Consider the following 17,046-nt stretch of genomic DNA (forward strand, 5'->3'; position numbering starts at 1 on the left):
CCACTGAGCAAACTCTGCAGTCTTTCTGATTTTCTATAAACACAATACTGTAATCTGCAAATACAGGGTTTTATTTCTTCCCTCCTGATCAGGCTGGCCTTGAACTCACAGAGATCTGCCTGCCTTTGAGTGTTAGGACTACCTGGAAAGTTCTGGTCTACTTTAAAAGGGTTCCTTTCCACTCCTCTCATCAAAAATGCAATCCGATATCCCCCAGTATTTATCGTAATAACTTAGTCAAGTCCCCAGAGGTTGAACTCACGGCTGTGTGGAACCCTCCCATGCACGAGCTCTCCCAACAGCTTCTGCCTGCAGATGTCTGCACTAGCTTTCCATAACTAATCATTACAATTCAGGTTTACCTACCCTGGCACCAGTTCCTACAGAAACATGTGCTCTATATAATTCTCTATCCGGCTATCTGTCTCTTCATTCTGGACGCAATGATTTGGCCTGTCAGACAGTTTCTCTTCTGGATTTACAAACTGGTGGTTGTTCTATCTGCTCAGGCTTTACCTGTCAGGACAGGGGGGCGACTTCTAAGATCTTGACATCCAGTTTCACTTTGAGTCAAGGTCTTGCTATGTGGAAAATGCTAGTCTTGAACTCATGGGTGATCTTTCTGCCTGCCTCCTTGGGGCTGGGATTACAGACATGCACCACCATACCCGATTTTAATACGTTTTTAAAGTTCGACACAGAATTTGGGTTTAAGTACCATGCACGAGCCCTCCAGCACTACGTAAACCAGACATAGGGACATATGCCAGTAATTCCAGCACTCGGGATGGGGAGGCAAGAGGATCTGAAGATTAAAGTCATCTTTGGCTGCCTGGTTTGAGGACATTCTGGGCTCCATGAAGTGCTGTCTCAAAAAAATAAATTCTACGCCAGAATTAATAACTTATAGGGTCAATGAAGTGCTTTTTTTAGCATGCAAGAGGCCCTGAAAAAAAAAAGAGGTACTGAAAAAAAACCTGAGTAATTTATATACCACGATGTGTCTACATATGTCCATATTTGGACTCACCTGTGCTATTTATAGTTTGTGTGCTTTCTGTTTTTAAGATTTCTTTGTTTTATGTATATTAGCGTTTTCTCTGCATGTACCCCTATGTGCCAGAAGAGGGCATTAGATCCCATTGTACATGGTTGTGACCCACCATGTGGTTGCTCAGGACTGCTGGAAGAACAGACAGTGCTCTTAACTGCTGAGCCTTCTCTCCAGCCCCTGATTGATTGATTGATTGATTTCAGTGCTGGCTACTGGACCTAGGACTTTGGGCACCGCTAAGCTAAACCCCCAACCCCTTTCTTATGCTATGCATTGTTGATTTTGTTATGCATCGTTGCTGAGTATTTTCTGTTTGAACTTGTCTATCCCTGTTTAAACTCAAGAACTTCCTTTAGCTTTCTTTTCTTTTTCTTGTTTTGTTAGTTTTTGAGTCGGGGTCTCCTTATGTAGTAGCCCTTGCTGGCCTTGACCTCACAGAGATGCCCGTGCTTGTGCTGGACTGAAAGGGCGTGTGCTACCATGTCCTGCTGTTTTTGTTTAGGACAGGGTCTCATTCCGTAGACCGGGCTTGCCTTTCCTGATGCTGGGATTGCAGGCATGTGTCATCAAAGCAGGAAGCAGGTCTTGTACACCAGCTCTAGTGATCGTCTCCCTCAGCCTTTATCCAGGAACATCTTCATTCCTCCTCCACTTTCTGAAGGACACTTTTGACAGATGGAGTATTTTGCTTGGCTGTATTTCTTTTTCTTTTTTCTTTTCAGAACATGTCATTGCACTGTCTTCTGGCCAATCAGGTTTCTGCTGAGAAATTCCTTCATAATATTTTGGGAAATCTCTTGGGTGTAACAACTTGTTTTTCTCTCCCTGTTTTCTTTATGGGGTTTGTACTATAATATCTCTTAGCATGGATTGGAATTCTCTGACCTCTTGGGACCGATTATTCATTTCTACCCTCAGATTTAGGATGTTCTCAGTTATTATTTCTTGAAATTTTCTCTCTGTCCCTTCTGCCTCCACTTTTCTCTTTTCTTTTCTTTTTTTTTTTTTTTTCGGAGCTGGGGACCGAACCCAGGGCCTTGCGCTTGCTAGGCAAGCACTCTACCACTGAGCTAAATCCCCGACCCCATCCACTTTTCTCTTAATGAAACTCCCAGAATGCATCAGTCTACTTGATGGTTGGTGTCTGGCAAGTCCCTTAGGATTGTATCACTTTTTTCTTTTTTCTTTTTCTTGAGATAAAGTTTCACTAGGTGTCCCAGGCTAGCCTGAAACTCAATACATATAGTCCAGGCTGACCTGCAACCTCTGGTAACTCCTTGCTTCTGACCTCCCTAGAGCCGGGGTGAAAGGTACCTGCTCTTAAACTTGTTTCTCTGATCTGGCAATTCCAAATGACCCACTTGACTCTGAGTCTTTAGATTCTTTCCTTCTTTTGCTATTCTTTGGGCTGACGAGATGCTCAGAGGGGAAGGTACTCACCTCGGAAGCCTGGAAACCTGAGTAGGCTCCCTAGGACCCAACTGAAGGAGGAAGGAGAGGAGTGACTTTGTAGAGCGCTCTTCTAGCTTCTGCGTGCGGACTCTGGCATGTGGATCTGGACATCGTGCACATATGCTAATACAAATAATTTTTCAAAAAACCAAGATATTTTTAAAATCTCATTTTATTATTTTTTAATTGGGGATGTGGCACACATCTGTAAAAGGACTACTTTCTTCTGCTCTGGTTTTGTTTTGTTTTTTCAAGGCAGGGTTTCTCTGTGTAACCCTAGCTGTCCTGAAACTCACTCTGTAGTCCAGGCTGGTCTTGAACTCAGAGAGATCTTTCTGCCTCTGCTTTTCCAAATGCTGGGATTAAAGGCATGTGCCGCCCCTCCAGTCTGAAACAGTGCCCTGAGCAGAACTTGGGTGCTGGCTATGCACCAATTCCCACAACACCCAGAGGAAGCCTATCTTCCAGGTGCTCTAAAACACCCAGGACCACAGTTTGAACCTGGACCCTGAGCAGACCTGGGCGCTGGCTCTGCATTCACTCTTGCAACACCCAGAGGAAGCCCAACTCCCGGGTACTCTGAAATGCCCAGGATCCCAGGATCCCAGAGGAAGCTCGACTCCCAGGAGATTGGACACAACCAGGAGCACTGGACCTCTGAAACACTCGAGATCACAGTTGAAGCCACAACATCTTTCCCAACACCCAGCATAACTGGGACCCCCACAGGAATCAGGGAAACCCAAACCCCATCGGCCAGAGGCACTGGTTCCTTCCAGCTTGTACCTGTGCCCAGAGCAAACCCAGGGCTCTCGCTTCCCACCCACTCCTGCAACACCCTGAGAAGGCTTGACTCCTAGGAGCTCTGACACATCCAGGATCTCAGGATCTCAGGATCTCAGGATCACAGGATCCCAGAATCATAGGATCACAGAGACAGCTGGATTCTGAGGAGTTCTGATACAACCAGGATCACAGGAGGAACAGGCTCCAGTCAGACACAGCAAAGGCAGGTAGCACTAGAGATAACCAGGTGGTGAGAGGCAAGCACAAGAACCTAAGCAACAGAAACCAAGGCTGCTTGTCAACATCAGAACCCAGTTATCTCATCACACAAAGTCCTAGACACCCCAACATACCAGAAAAGCAAGATTTGGATTTAAATCACATCTCACGATGATGACGGAGGACTTTAGGAAGGACATAAATATCTCCCTTAAAAGAGATACAGGACTAGGGGGCTGGGGATTTAGCTCAGTGGTAGAGTCCTTACCTAGGAAGCGCAAGGCCCTGGGTTCGGTCCCCAGCTCCGAAAAAAAAAAAAAGAACCAAAAAAAAAAAAAAAAAAAGAGATACAGGACAACACAAGTCAACAAGTGGAAGCCCTTAAAGAGGAAACACAAAAATCCCTTAAAGAATTACAGGAAAACACAAACAAACAGGTGAAGGAATTGAACAAAACCATCTAGGATCTAAAAATGGAAATAGAAACAATAAAGGAATCACAAAGGGAGACAACCCTGGAGATAGAAAATTTAGGAAAGAGATCAGGAGTCATAGACACAAGCATCACCAACAGAGTACAAGAGATAGAAGAGAGAATCTCAGGGGCAGAAGATACCATAGAAAACATTGACTCAACAGTCAAAGAAAACGCAAAAATGCAAAAAACTCCTAACCCAAAACATCCAGAAAATCCAGAACACAATGAGATCAAACCTAAAGATAATTGATATAGAAGAGAGCAAAGATTCCCAACTTAAAGGGCCAGTAAATATCTTCAACAAAATTATAGAAGAAAACTTCCCTAACCTAAAGAAAGAGATGACCATGAACATACAAGAAGCCATACAGAATTCCAAGTAGACTGGACTAGAAAAGAAACTACTCCCGTCACATAATAGTCAAAACACCAAATGCACAAAACAAAGAAAGAATATTAAAAGCAGTAAGGGAAAAAGGTCAAGTAACATATAAAGGCAGACCTATCAGAATCACACCAGACTTCTCACCAGAGACTATGAAAGGCAGAAGACCCTGAGCAGATGTCATACAGACCCCTAAGAGAACACAAATGCCAGCCCAGGCTACTATAACCAGCAAACACCCAATTAACATAGATGGAAAAACCAAGATATTCCACGACAAAACCAAATTTACACAACATCTTCACACAAATCCAGCCCTATAAAGGCTAATACATGAAAAATTCCAACACAAGGAGGGAAACTACACTTTAGAAAAAGCAAGAAAGTAATCTTCTTTCAACAAGCCCAAAAGAAGAGAGACACACAAACATAATTCCACCTCTAACAACAAAAATAACAGGAAGCAACAATCACGTTTCCTTAATATCTCTTAATATTTTTTTCTTTTTTTCGGAGCTGGGGACCAAACCCAGCGCTCTACCACTGAGCTAAATCCCCAACCCCATCTCTTAATATTAATGGACTCAATTCCCCAATATAAAAACATAGACTAACTGACTGGATATGTAAACAGGACCCAGCATTTTGCTGCATGCAGGAAACACGACTCAGTGACAAAGACAGACACTACCTCAGAGTAAAAGGCTGGAAAAATTTTTCCAAGCAAATGGTCCCAAGAAACAAGCTGGAGTAGCCATTCTAAAATTGAATAAAATCTACTTTCGACCAAAAGTTATTTAAAAAGATAAGGAAGGACACTTCATACACATCAAAGGAAAAATCTAACAAAAGATGAACTCTCAATTCTGAACATTTATGCTCCAAATGCAAGGGCACCCACATTCATAAAAGAAACTTTACTAAAACTCAAAGCATACATTGTACCTCACACAATAGTAGTGGGAGACTTTAACACCTCACTCTTATCAATGAATAGATCATGGAGACAGAAACTAAATGGAGACACAGTGAAACTAGCAGAAGTTATGAACCAGTGGCTTTAACAGATATTTATAGAACATTTCATCCTAAAACAAAAGACTATGCCTTCTTCTCAGCACCTCATGGTACCTTCTCCAAAACTGGCCATATAATTGGTCACAAAACAGACCTCAACAGATACAAGAAGATTGAAATAATTCCTTGCATCCTATCAGATCACCATGGACTAAGGCTGGTCTTCAATAACAATAAAAACAACAGAAAGCCCACACATACCTTGAAGCTGAACAACGCTCTACTCAATGATAACCTGGTCAAGGAAGCAATAAAGAAAGAAATTAAAGGCTTTTTAGAATTTAATGAAAATGAAAGCACAACATACCGAAACTTATGGGACACAATGAAAGCTGTGCTAAGAGGAAAACTCATAGCTCTGAGTGCCTCCAAAAAGAAACTGGAGAAAGCATACACTAAAAGTTTGACAGCACACTTGAAAGCTCCAGAACAAAAAGAAGCAAACACACCCAAGAAGAGGATGTGTATTATACAATAGATGGCAGGAAATAATGAAATTCAGAGCTGAAATCAACCAAGTAGAAACAAAGGAACTATACAAAGAATGAACAAAACCAGGACTTGGTTCTTTGAGAAAATCAACAAGATAGATTAAACCCTTAGCCAGACTAACCAGAGGGCACAGAGAGAGTATCCAAATTAATGAAATCAGAAATGAAAAGGGAGACAAACAACAGAAACTGAGGAAATTAAAAAAATCATCAGAACCTACTACAAAAGCCTATACTCAACAAAACTGGAAAACCTGGATGAAATGGACAGTTTTCCAGACAGATACCTGGTACCATTAAATTGGATCAGATAAAACATCTAAACAGTCCCATAACACCTAAAGAAATAGAAGCAGACATTAAAAGTCTCCCAACCAAAAAAGGGCCAGGACCAGATGAGGTTAGTGTAGAATTCTATCAGACCCTCAAAGAAGACCTAATACCAATACTCTTCAAACCATTCCACAAAATAGAAACAAAGGGAACACTGCCCAATTTGTCCTATGAAGCCACAATTATGCTTATAACTAAACCATACAAAGACCCAACAAAGAAAGGGAACTTCAGACCAATTTCCCTTAGGAATACCAATTAGACAACAAAAAGAGGTCAAGGGGATACAAATTGGAAAGGAAGAAGTCAAAATATCACTATTTGCAGATGACATGATATTATACTTAAGTGACCCCCAAAAATTCCACCAGAGAACCCCTACAGCTGATAAACAATTTCAGCAAAGTGTCGGGGTATAAAATTAGCTCAAACAAATCAGTAACCTTCCTCTACTCAAAGGATAAATAGGCTGAGAAAGAAATCAGAGAAATGACACTCTTCACAATAGTCACAAATAGTAAAAATCCTTTGGTGTGACTCTAACCAAGCAAGTGAAAGATCTGTATGACAAGAACTTCAAGGGGTTGGGGATTTAGCTCAGTGTAGAGCACTTGCCTAGCAAGCGCAAGGCCCTGGGTTCGGTCCCCAGCTCCGAAAAAAAAAAAAAAAAAAAAAGAACTTCAAGTCTCTGAATAAAGAAATCAAAGAAGCTCTCAGAAGATGGAAAGACCTCCCACGCCCATGGATTGGCAGGATTAATATAGCAAAAATGGCCATCTTGCCGAAAGCAATCTACAGATTCAATGCAATCCCCACCAAAATTCCAACTCAATTCTTCATAGAGATAGAAAGAGCAATTTGCAAATTCATTGGGAATTACAAAAAACCCAGGATAGCAAAAACTCTCAACAATAAAGAACTTCTGGGGGAAATCACTATCTCTAACCTCAAGGTGTTTTATCAATAGTGATTTTTAAAAAAATGTACGGTATTGGTACAGAGACAGGCAGGTAGATCAGTGGAATAGTATTGAAGACTCAGAAATGAACCCTCACAGCTATGGTCACTTGATCTTTGACAAAGGAGCTAAATCCATCCAGTGGAAAAAAGATAGCATTTTCAACAAATGGTACTGGTGGTTACCATATAGAATAATGCAAATAGATCCAAACTTATCTCCTTGTACAAAGCTCAAGTCCAAGTGGACCAAGGACCTCCACATCAAACCAGATACACTCAAACTAATAGAAGAGAAAGTGGGGAAGAGCCTCAAACACATGGGCACTTGGGAAAATTTCCTGAACAGAAAATCTAAGATCAAGAATTGACAAATGGGACCTCATAAAACTGCAAAGCTTCTGTAAGGCAAAGGACATTGCCAATAGGACAAAATGGCAACCAACAGATTGGGAAAAGACCTTTACCAACCCTACAACAGATAGAGGGCTAATATCCAATATACACAAAGAACTAAAGAAGTTAGACTCTAGAGAATCAAAAAACCCTATTAAAAATGGGGTACAGAGCTAAACAAAGAATTCTTAACTGGGGAATATCAAATGGCCGTGAAGCACCTAAAGAAATGTTCAACATTCTTAGTCATTAGGGAAATGCAAATCAAAACAACCCTGAGATTCCACCTCACACCAGTCAGAATGGCTAAGATCAAAAACTCAGGTGACAGCAGATGCTGGCGAGGATGTGGAGAAAGAGGAACACTCCTCCATTGTTGGTGGGATTGCAAGCTAGTACAACCACTCTGGAAGTCAGTCTGGAGGTTCCTCAGAAAATTTGACATAGTGCTACCTGAGGACCCAACTGTACCACTCCTGGGCATATACCCAAAAGATGCTTCAACATACAACAGAGACACGTGCTCCACTATGTTCATCGCAGCCTCATTTATAATAGCCAGAAGCTGGAAAGAACCCAGATGTCCTTCAACAGAGGAATGGATACAGAAAATGTGGTACACATTGGAATATTACTCAGCTATCAAAAACAATGACTTCCTGAAATTCATAGGCAAATGGATGGAACTAGAAAATATCATCCTGAGTGAGGTAACCCAATCGCAAAAGAACATGCATGATATGCACTCACTGATAAGTGGATATTAGCCCAAATGCTCAAAATATCCAAGATACAATTTACAGACCACATGAAGCTCAAGAAGAAGAAAGACCAAAGTGTGGGTGCTTCAGTCCTTCTTAGAAGGGAAAACAAAATACTCACAGGAGGAAATACGGAGACAAAGTGTGGAGCAGAGACCGAAGGAAAGGCCATCCAGAGATTGCCACACATGGGAATCCATCCCACATGCAGTCACCAAACCCAGTCACTACTGGGGATGCCAAGAAGTGCATGCTGGGGTTGGGGATTTTGCTCAGTGGTAGAGCGCTTGCCTAGCAAGCGCAAGGCCCTGGGTTCGGTCCCCAGCTCCGAAAAAAAGAAAAAAGAAAAAGAAAAAAAAAAGTGCATGCTAACAGGAGCCTGATATAGCTGTCTCCTGAGAGGCTCTGCTAGAGCCTGACAAACACAGAGGTGGATGCTCGCAGGCAACCATTGGACTGAGGACGGGGTCCCCAGTGGAGGAGTTAGAGAAAAGACTGGTGTAGCTGAGGGGGTTTGCAACCCCACAGGAAGACCAACAATATCAACCAACCAAATACACCAGAGCTCCCAGGGACTAAACCATCATCCAAAGACTATATATGTACCCATGGCTCCAGCTGCATATGTAGCAGAGGAATGGCCTTGTTGGACATCATTGGGAGGAGAGGCCCTTGGTCCTGTGAAGGCTCAATGCCCCAGTGTAGGGGAATGCCAGGGTGCTGGGAGTCGGGAGGAAGTGGGTTGGTAGATGAGCACAATCATGGAGGCAGGGGGTGGGGGAATGGGATAGGGGGTTTCCAGAGGGGAAACCAGGAAAGGGGACAACATTTGAAATGTAGATAAGGAACATATCCAAAAAAAGAAAAAAAAAGGTATGGGTCACTATACCCAGACTTAATGCTAATTTTTAAATACACATATATGCCTACATGAATGTATGCGTACTATTTGTGTGCAGATGCTTATAGAGGCCAGAGTCTTCTGAGATCCCCTGGAACTGGACTACAGGTGGCTGTGAGTCACCTGAGGTAGGCGCTGGGAACCGAACCTAGGTCTTGGCTAGGGCGGTAAGTTCTCTTAACCACGCTGAGCCAGCTGCAGAGGAGTTTTCCAGATTCAGTTTGTTGCTTTTCCTGTGGCACTGGGGTCAAGCTCAGGTGCCAGGCGTGTACATTGAGCCATCCCTCTGGCCTGTGCAGATTGCTCAAGTCAGTTATCAAAACCCTCCAGAGAAAGTGCAGTTATTCTAATTTCCCATTTCCCAGTGTTTGTTTTGTTCCTTAAGATGTCTTTAAGACGTTTTTCTACTGATGCCCTCAAATTCTTCCTGTGTCATTTTTCTGACTTTTAGTAAATTCCATTCATACTGGGAAATGCCTTCAATAATGAGCCCGCTGCATTCTGGGGGAGGTGGGCCTCCCAGTGACTTGGAGGGAGATGTCACTGGTTTTTGTTTGTTTGTTTGTTTGTCTTTTGTTTTGTTTTTTTGAGACAAGGTCTATCTACATATCTCTGGCTGTCCTGAAGCTCCCTATGTAGACCAGGCTGCCTCAAACTCAAAAGTTCCACCTGCCTTGGCCTCCCAAGTGCTCTAGACCTCACTTCTCACTGCAGGCTTCAGGAGTTCACGATCTCTCCCGCCCTCTGGTGTTCATTTCAGTCCTGCAGGCTTTCTGGCACTACAGCAACAGGCTCCTGATTGTCCTCAGCGGCCGATTGGCATTTAAGTTATGCCAAATTACATGTCTACGGTTTTTTTGGTTTTCTGTTTCTTGAGACAGGGTCATCCAATGTATCCCTGATTGTCCCAGAACTCGATATGTAGATCAGGCTGGTCTTGAACCCAAAGAGGTCTACCTGACTCTGCCTCTCAAATCCTGGGATTAAATGTGTGGCATATGCTGGGCTACAAGTTTTAAAATAAGGTTAAGCCTGGTCACACAGTTCAAGAAAAGAAGTGAGAGGGAAAGGAAAAAGAAAAAAAGGAGGGGAGGAAAGAGATATGAAATACAAGCACTTTTGTAAGTGCACTTTTGTACAGTATTTTGCAAACTGTAAAGTGCTCTGCGTACACAAGGGAATCATCGAGAAGTCTCCTACAGTTTACATTTATTATATTACATTTACTTGTTGTATGTGTGCACACACGCGTCACAGTATGCGTGAGGTCAGAGGGCAACTTAGAGGAGTCATCTCTCTCCTTGCACCTTGTGGGTCCTGGGGATCAAACTCAGGCCGTCAGGCTTGGGAGCACGTACCTTTATCCACTGAACCCTCTTGCCGGCCCCGTCTTCTGTAGTTTAAATCAAATTCCTAAGCATTGGGCAGTAGATTCCGTTTGTGGTCATGGCACCTATGGGCTCCATTATCTCGGATGAGTCTGTCTGGCAGCCTGTTTCCATAGCTGTGAAGTGTGGACACACTTCTACCTCTCAAGGTGCCTGTGAGAATTCATGAGTGTAAAGTTCCTGCTATATCCCATCCAGGCTGAGTGGCAGGGTCAAGTCACTGCCATACCCTTGTCAGCATTCTAGTAACTGGGCATAAGTGAGGAGTCCCCCTTACCCAGGGAGGCAGGACCACAGATTAACAGAAGAGGTAGGAAAGGGTGTCTTGATCTGGGGAAAGGAAAGCTGGGTGAATGATAAACTTCCGAGTGAGAAACTGACCTGTGAAGCCAGGCCTAAGTGAGGATAGGAAACCTTACTGTCCGAGCCCTCGGGATAATCACTGCTATTAGTGACATGTTATCATCCTGGGTTTAATTTTTATATTACCCTACTCCCAATCCTTACTCCCTGTCACTGCCTTTTCCCCTAGCCACGAAAGTGCTCAATTATAGTCTGAAGTTTGAAAGGTTCTTTTTTTTTTTTTCTTTTCTTTTTTTCAGAGCTGGGGACCAAACCCAGGGCCTTGCACTTGCTAGGCAAGCGCTCTACCACTGAGCTAAATCCCCAACCCTAGTTTGAAAGGTTCTTATCTTGATATGACTTCCAAGAGCGAAGGCTGTTATCAAGAGGCCATACTAGCACCCACCTCTAAGCCAGCCTCCTTCAGAGGCCAACGAATATATTCAGAAAGCATTCGGATGGGCTGAAGAAGCCAGGTCTACACTGGCCCCACCACACGCCCACTGAGTGACCTTCCTTTAGACCGCTTCATCTTCTGCCCTTGAGGGTTTCTGTGGCAACCAAATGAGATAAAGAATGCCTTGTACAACCAACAGCCTATAGTGGATGTTCAAGTGACAGTTCCCTCTCCCTCTTCCAAGGCTCCAAGGCTCCAGAGGTTTGTCCCTGATGTCTTTCACATTTCAGAGGAGCCACCGACTGTCTCAGATTTCAACTCAAACCCTTTGCAGAATGGCTGCCCTGTGCCCCATATCCCCAAATCTCCCCAGTGCTCCATATCCCCAAATCAGTACACAGATCCTTTTCACTGAAGTGTTTTACTGGTGATTACTGAGGAGAGAGACACAAGTCGGGGTGAGAAAACCAGGTAACAAGCACGGGAGGGTGAGGGTCCCTGGATTGTGAATCCCTGAGGCTTCCTTTTCATTCTTACTGAAGGGACCACAAGCCTCCTCTCAGACTGAAGAGGCCTTCAACAGGAGGACCGTGCCTCCCAGCCACCGGCCCTAGAGGCTGACGGGATGAGGCACAGCAGATAGGAACTCGCAGGCCACTGCAGTGTGTGTGAAGCTAGACAACTTTGGAGGACCTGTAGACAGAGACTGTCTCTGGCACTACCCCCAAAGCCAGGGGACTGATGCCCCAGTGACAAGAGCATGTCATTTCCCCATTCCCCCCTCCCCTGAGAAAATGAAGAGTGGGCACTCTGATTTTCCAAGGCAAAAACCTGCTGGGAAGAGACAGGATTTTTACTCAGTCCCTTCTCAGAATTTCCTGACTACAAAGGCAAGAAGGAGCTGTTCCCCAAAGGGAAGGGTTGGTAGTCTTGGAGGCCACAGCGGGTGTTCAAGGCCTCCTTCTCCTTACTCCCTAATCAGGGCCCCCCTTTAGCTAGAATCTTTCTCATCCTGCTCGCCCAAGTGTGTTTTCTGGTGTCGGATGAGGTTGGAGCTCCGGGAGAAGTGTTTCCCACACAGGGTGCACCTGTACGGCCTCTCCCCTCTGTGTGTTCTCTGGTGTGCACCAAAGTTGGAGATGTCACTGAAAGTCCGCCCGCATTCAGTGCACTCGTAAGGCCTCTCACCCGTGTGGGTACGGTGGTGCACCCCAAAGCTGGAGCTGTTGCTGAAGCTCTTTCCACACTCACAGCAGATGTAAGGGGCCGGCTCCAGGTGGGTTCGGTGATGTACAGCCAGCGTGGAGCTCTGACTGAAGCTCTTGCCACAAATGTCACAGCGGTATGGCCGCTGGCCCAGGTGATCTTGCTGGTGCGTGGTGAGGTCGGAGCGTCTCCTGAAGCTCTCCTGGCACCTGGCACATTGGTAGTGCTTCTCCTCCAGGTGGATGCGCTCGTGCCGGATGCGGTTGGAGCTCCGGGAGAAACTCTTGCCACACTCTGAACACTTGTATGGCTTCTCCCCAGTGTGGATCCGCTGGTGCGTTCTCAGGTTGGAGGTGTTGTTGAAGGCTTTGCCACACTGAGCACAAGTAAAAGGCTTCTCATCTGTCTCTGGGCTTGAGAAAGTCATGGGATCCCCGGGGCCTCCAGCTTGGGTAGTGACTTTCCGCCATGGCTTTTGTGAATGCTGTTCATGGAGCCCCTCCAACAGGCTCTCCTGTCCATGTTCCTCCCCAGATGTGGTCTGAGAGTCCTTTGAGTCATCCACTCTCCACGGCTTAGCCCCTTCCCCTTCCTCAGGCAGGTGTGCTCCAGGACTCTGCTCCTTCTCGCTGCCCATCTCTGGACCCTGAGAGCAAACACAACATTCAACGCCTTTATTCCTTGTGTTGGGCCATGAGACCCCACAGAATCTTGCCTTCTGGTTGAAGCTGTGATAACCACAAATAACTTTATTTGCTCCTTAACTTCCAAATGACAAACTTTCATAGAGTTAAGGCTACCCACCACTAACAGATGCACCCTGTGCGATCTGAATGTCACTCTTCTTCGTGACATAAACGATGGCACTCTAGACTATAATTTATGTGCAAGCAAAGGTGCCTCCACGTAGAGATGAACTCAACATCTTCCTGTTACGTAGCCACTCACTCACTGACTCTGAGGTGAACATAAGTAATTTGAAGCCGTTAATTTCAAGGCCAAGCATAAAAAAATCTAATGCTCGTCCCACCCATTCGTCTCTAGACCCCTCCGAAATCTTCCAAGAGGTTAACAAGACCTACTTCAGAGCTTGACCCCTGTCTGCCATTGTGGGTCAGTGCCAGCTTCTGCATACAAACATCAGGCAGATTCGCATGCACAGGCTAAATAGCACACAGCAGCAGTCATGTTTAGCTACATCCTATCACGCCACACAGGGGACCAAACACACCGACATCAGCTGGACCTACTGTGTACGCATTCGTATCACACATACAATCAACACACTGACGTCAGCCATGGAGACCACATGCACATCCATATCTGACACAGCCACAAAAAAATATGCATGCTTCCCCACATAGTGAACTGAATAAGAAGTGTATGGAAGGCCGGAGGTGTATCCAGAACGCTTGTCTTGCTTTCTTATGTCTAATCTCACCCCCTGCTAAGGTCCCTCAGCACCCCAAGTTGTGCCCACTTTCTCCTTTGTAACAGAAGGCTGTGCTTGTCCGTGTGCTTACTTTCCACACTTCTGTTCTTGATAGTTACTTATAAGCAGCTTAAGGGACGGGGGTCGTTGTGGTCACTTTCTGCAGCAGAAGGCTGGGTGCTCATTTGATTTTCCGAACGAGAGATGAAAGGGATGAGAACTTTCATCTCTGCCTCTGTTGACTCTGCCTCGGACTTTAGGATCTATATACAAGAAGTAACATAGCCTCCACTAGTGATTTTTTAACAGAGGTTCTCTATGTAACTGTGGCTATCCTGGAACTCTCTGTGTAGGCCAGGTTGGCCTTGAACTTACAGAGATCCAGTTGCTTCTGCCTCCTGAGTGCTGGACTTAGAAGCTTGTGCCACCATGCATGCCCAACTGTATATCCTCTTTTAAAACTGCTAAGACCATATAATTCACCAAGTCTCTCTCCAGGGCTGAATGCTGGGTCAATATGGGAATAGAAAGACTGCCAGGCATAGTGGTCCAGCCCTTTAATCCAAGCACTTGGGAGGCAGAGGCAGGCAATCTCTGTGTGTTCAAGGACTGCTGGGTCTACACAGTGAGTTCTGGAACAGTCAGAGCTACATGAGACTGTGTCTCAAACACTAAAACAAACAAATTTAAAGGAAAGACTGAGTTGGGGGCTGGAGAATTGGCACTTGTTGCTCTTACAGAGGACCCAGATTCTGTTCCTAGTACCCACATCTGGTAGCTCCCAACTGCCTGTAGCTCCAGAGGTTCTAATGCCCTGTTCTGGTCTCCACAGACACCTGAACACATGTGGTGCACATACATATACTCAGGTGCACACACATACATATAATACATTTTTAAAACTTAGCTGAAGGGGTTGGGGATTTAGCTCAGTGGTAGAGCGCTTGCCTAGGAAGCGCAAGGCCCTGGGTTCGGTCCCCAGCTCCGAAAAAAAGAACCAAAAAAAAAAAAAAAAAAAAAACAACTTAGCTGAAAAAAAAATGACTCAGTGGGTAAAGTCACTAATGACCAAGCCTGAACACAATCTAGACAATATAAGTTCCAGGGAATAGACAGTATGTACCCATTCTCCCTGGCCAGCGCTGAAAAGGGCACATCACACAGTAGTCAGTATTAGTTAATACTTTAAAAGGTCCTTGACCTAGGGCTGAGCAGTCCAAAGGCATCTTTCAATTCACTTTTACAGCACCTCTGCCTCCCGGGTGCTGGGATTAAAGGTGTGGGCCACTGCCTCTGGCTCAGGTATTCTTTTCATACTTACTTTAGAAACGATGACAGTGAAACTCAGAGAAATCAAGTCACTTGCCTAAGGGCACACAGTAAATGGCAAAACTGGAGCCATGCTCATCCCTCCAAAGCTGAGGTTTTTAACTATTCCACTAGTACCGGAGGGAGAAACGGACGAGAGGAGAGAAAAGGTGCCATTGCAGTTAGGACACACAAAGACATTTCTCTGAAGAGGATGGGGAAGGAGCTTTCATGGAAGAGGTGGTATTTGAACTATGACTTGCAAATTGGACAGATGAGCACGAGCAAGGCTGGCAGGGACAGGGAGTCCATTACTGACTGAAAAGGAAATGCAGAAAAAAAAAATACAAAGTCACGTTGCATTACAAAGATCTGAGGGAGAAGAGACTTAGTGCATGCTGGGTTTTCTTCCTCGGAGCTCAGCAGCACAGAGTCTCGAGCAAGCAAGAGTGCAGAGGAGGGACGAGCAAGATGAGGCTTGGTGATCACAGATGATAACGGACAAGAGCCTGGATTAGAGGGAAGAGACCAAGCTGTGGTCTGAAAGATTAAAGTTCTAGGTCTGGGTACGAGTCAAGGGCAACGGGAGTAAACTTGGAAGGACCAGGGACAGGGTGTGGAAAAGTAAGAAAGCACTCACGGGAGCTACATAGAGGATCATCAAAGGAGCTAGAGGATCTGAGGTGGTCAAGGAGAGGGGACAAAGGCTGCAGCAGTGTCCAAAGAGCCTAGTAAAGTGGGGAAAGAGGGGTAAAATTGGAAGAGTCAGCTGGGAAAGCTGAAGGATGAAAGTTAGGTTCAGAGATGTCCTTGGGCTTGGGGCTGGAGCAGGAAGAGTACAAGGGGCGACCCTAAAAGACATGGTGTGTGGGAGTTGCAAGGAGTGGTCCAAGGTCAACAGTAAGGGAGGGAGGGTAGTAAGGATGGGCCATCCGAGGACTGGAACAGGATCGCAGCGGAGGGACACTCGACACCCGGCGGCCTTTGGGACTCGCAAAACAGCAGCTTCCAAAAAAGCAGCTTCCAAGCCCTTAGCGAAAGCGAAGGGGTCAGGCTCGAAGCGCCCCGCGCCTCGCGTCCGCCTCCCCCATAACACCCACGTCACCTCAACACAGCCGCGACCCACCTCACTTCGGCAGCTTGGTCAGGGACAGCGCCGCCTCGGTGGGCGGGGAAAGGAGCCGGAGCCGGAACCCAGAGAGGACTCGCCTCTGCACTGTTGGGATTGGGTGCTGAAAACATTTTTCCTTCTTATTAGCTATACTAACTGTCACACTGCACAAAACCTAGGCGGGACGGCCAATAAACATTGGTCTAGGGCGCGGCATGCTGGGAGTTGTAGTCCTGATGTTTGTTTCGCTAAAAACATTTGCCCACTTCAGAACTCAGCTGTGAAGCTGTCTTCACTTCTAAGGTCATCAGGTTTCTTTTCTGTTTGTCTTTTGAAGTGGAGGCCCTCGATAGAAACCTCGTACTTTATTAAAGTTTATAATTTAAGATAAAAAGAGCATGTACCCGAAAGAAGTTTAAAGATAAAGTAATTCAATCTTTGTCTGAGACACTAAATGTCCCCTTCCGAGGACTGACCTTCAGCCAGGTTGGCCAGTGGCCCAACATAAGGTTTTTTCCCCCCTGTGTCCTTTGTGATCCTGGTAACCCAACAGTCTCTCATCAGTATGGATA

At 45.2% G+C, this 17,046-nt stretch overlaps 1 protein-coding gene across 4 annotated transcripts; it reads right to left on the bottom strand.

The window, feature by feature from the left end:
- Positions 1-11,822: 11,822 nt before the first annotated feature.
- Zfp691 (zinc finger protein 691) lies at positions 11,823-16,515 on the bottom strand. Of its 4 annotated transcripts, XM_087549271.1 has the most exons (3): positions 16,469-16,515; positions 15,377-15,681; positions 11,823-13,269 (listed from the first exon to the last, which is right to left on the bottom strand). In XM_087549271.1, the coding sequence occupies exon 3, from the start codon at positions 13,258-13,260 to the stop codon at positions 12,409-12,411; it is 852 nt and encodes a 283-aa protein (XP_087405397.1). In that variant the 5' UTR covers positions 13,261-13,269; positions 15,377-15,681; positions 16,469-16,515; the 3' UTR covers positions 11,823-12,408.
- Positions 16,516-17,046: the final 531 nt, after the last annotated feature.

Source organism: Rattus norvegicus, chromosome 5 (assembly GCF_021556685.1).
Source record: "Rattus norvegicus strain SHRSP/BbbUtx chromosome 5, alternate assembly SHRSP_T2T, whole genome shotgun sequence".
Taxonomy (NCBI): Eukaryota; Metazoa; Chordata; class Mammalia; order Rodentia; family Muridae; genus Rattus; species Rattus norvegicus.

What these genes read in the sequence shown, in the direction of transcription:
- Zfp691 (XM_087549271.1), bottom strand. Translation starts at nt 13,260, where the DNA reads ATGGGCAGCGAGAAGGAGCAGAGTCCTGGAGCACACCTGCCTGAGGAA.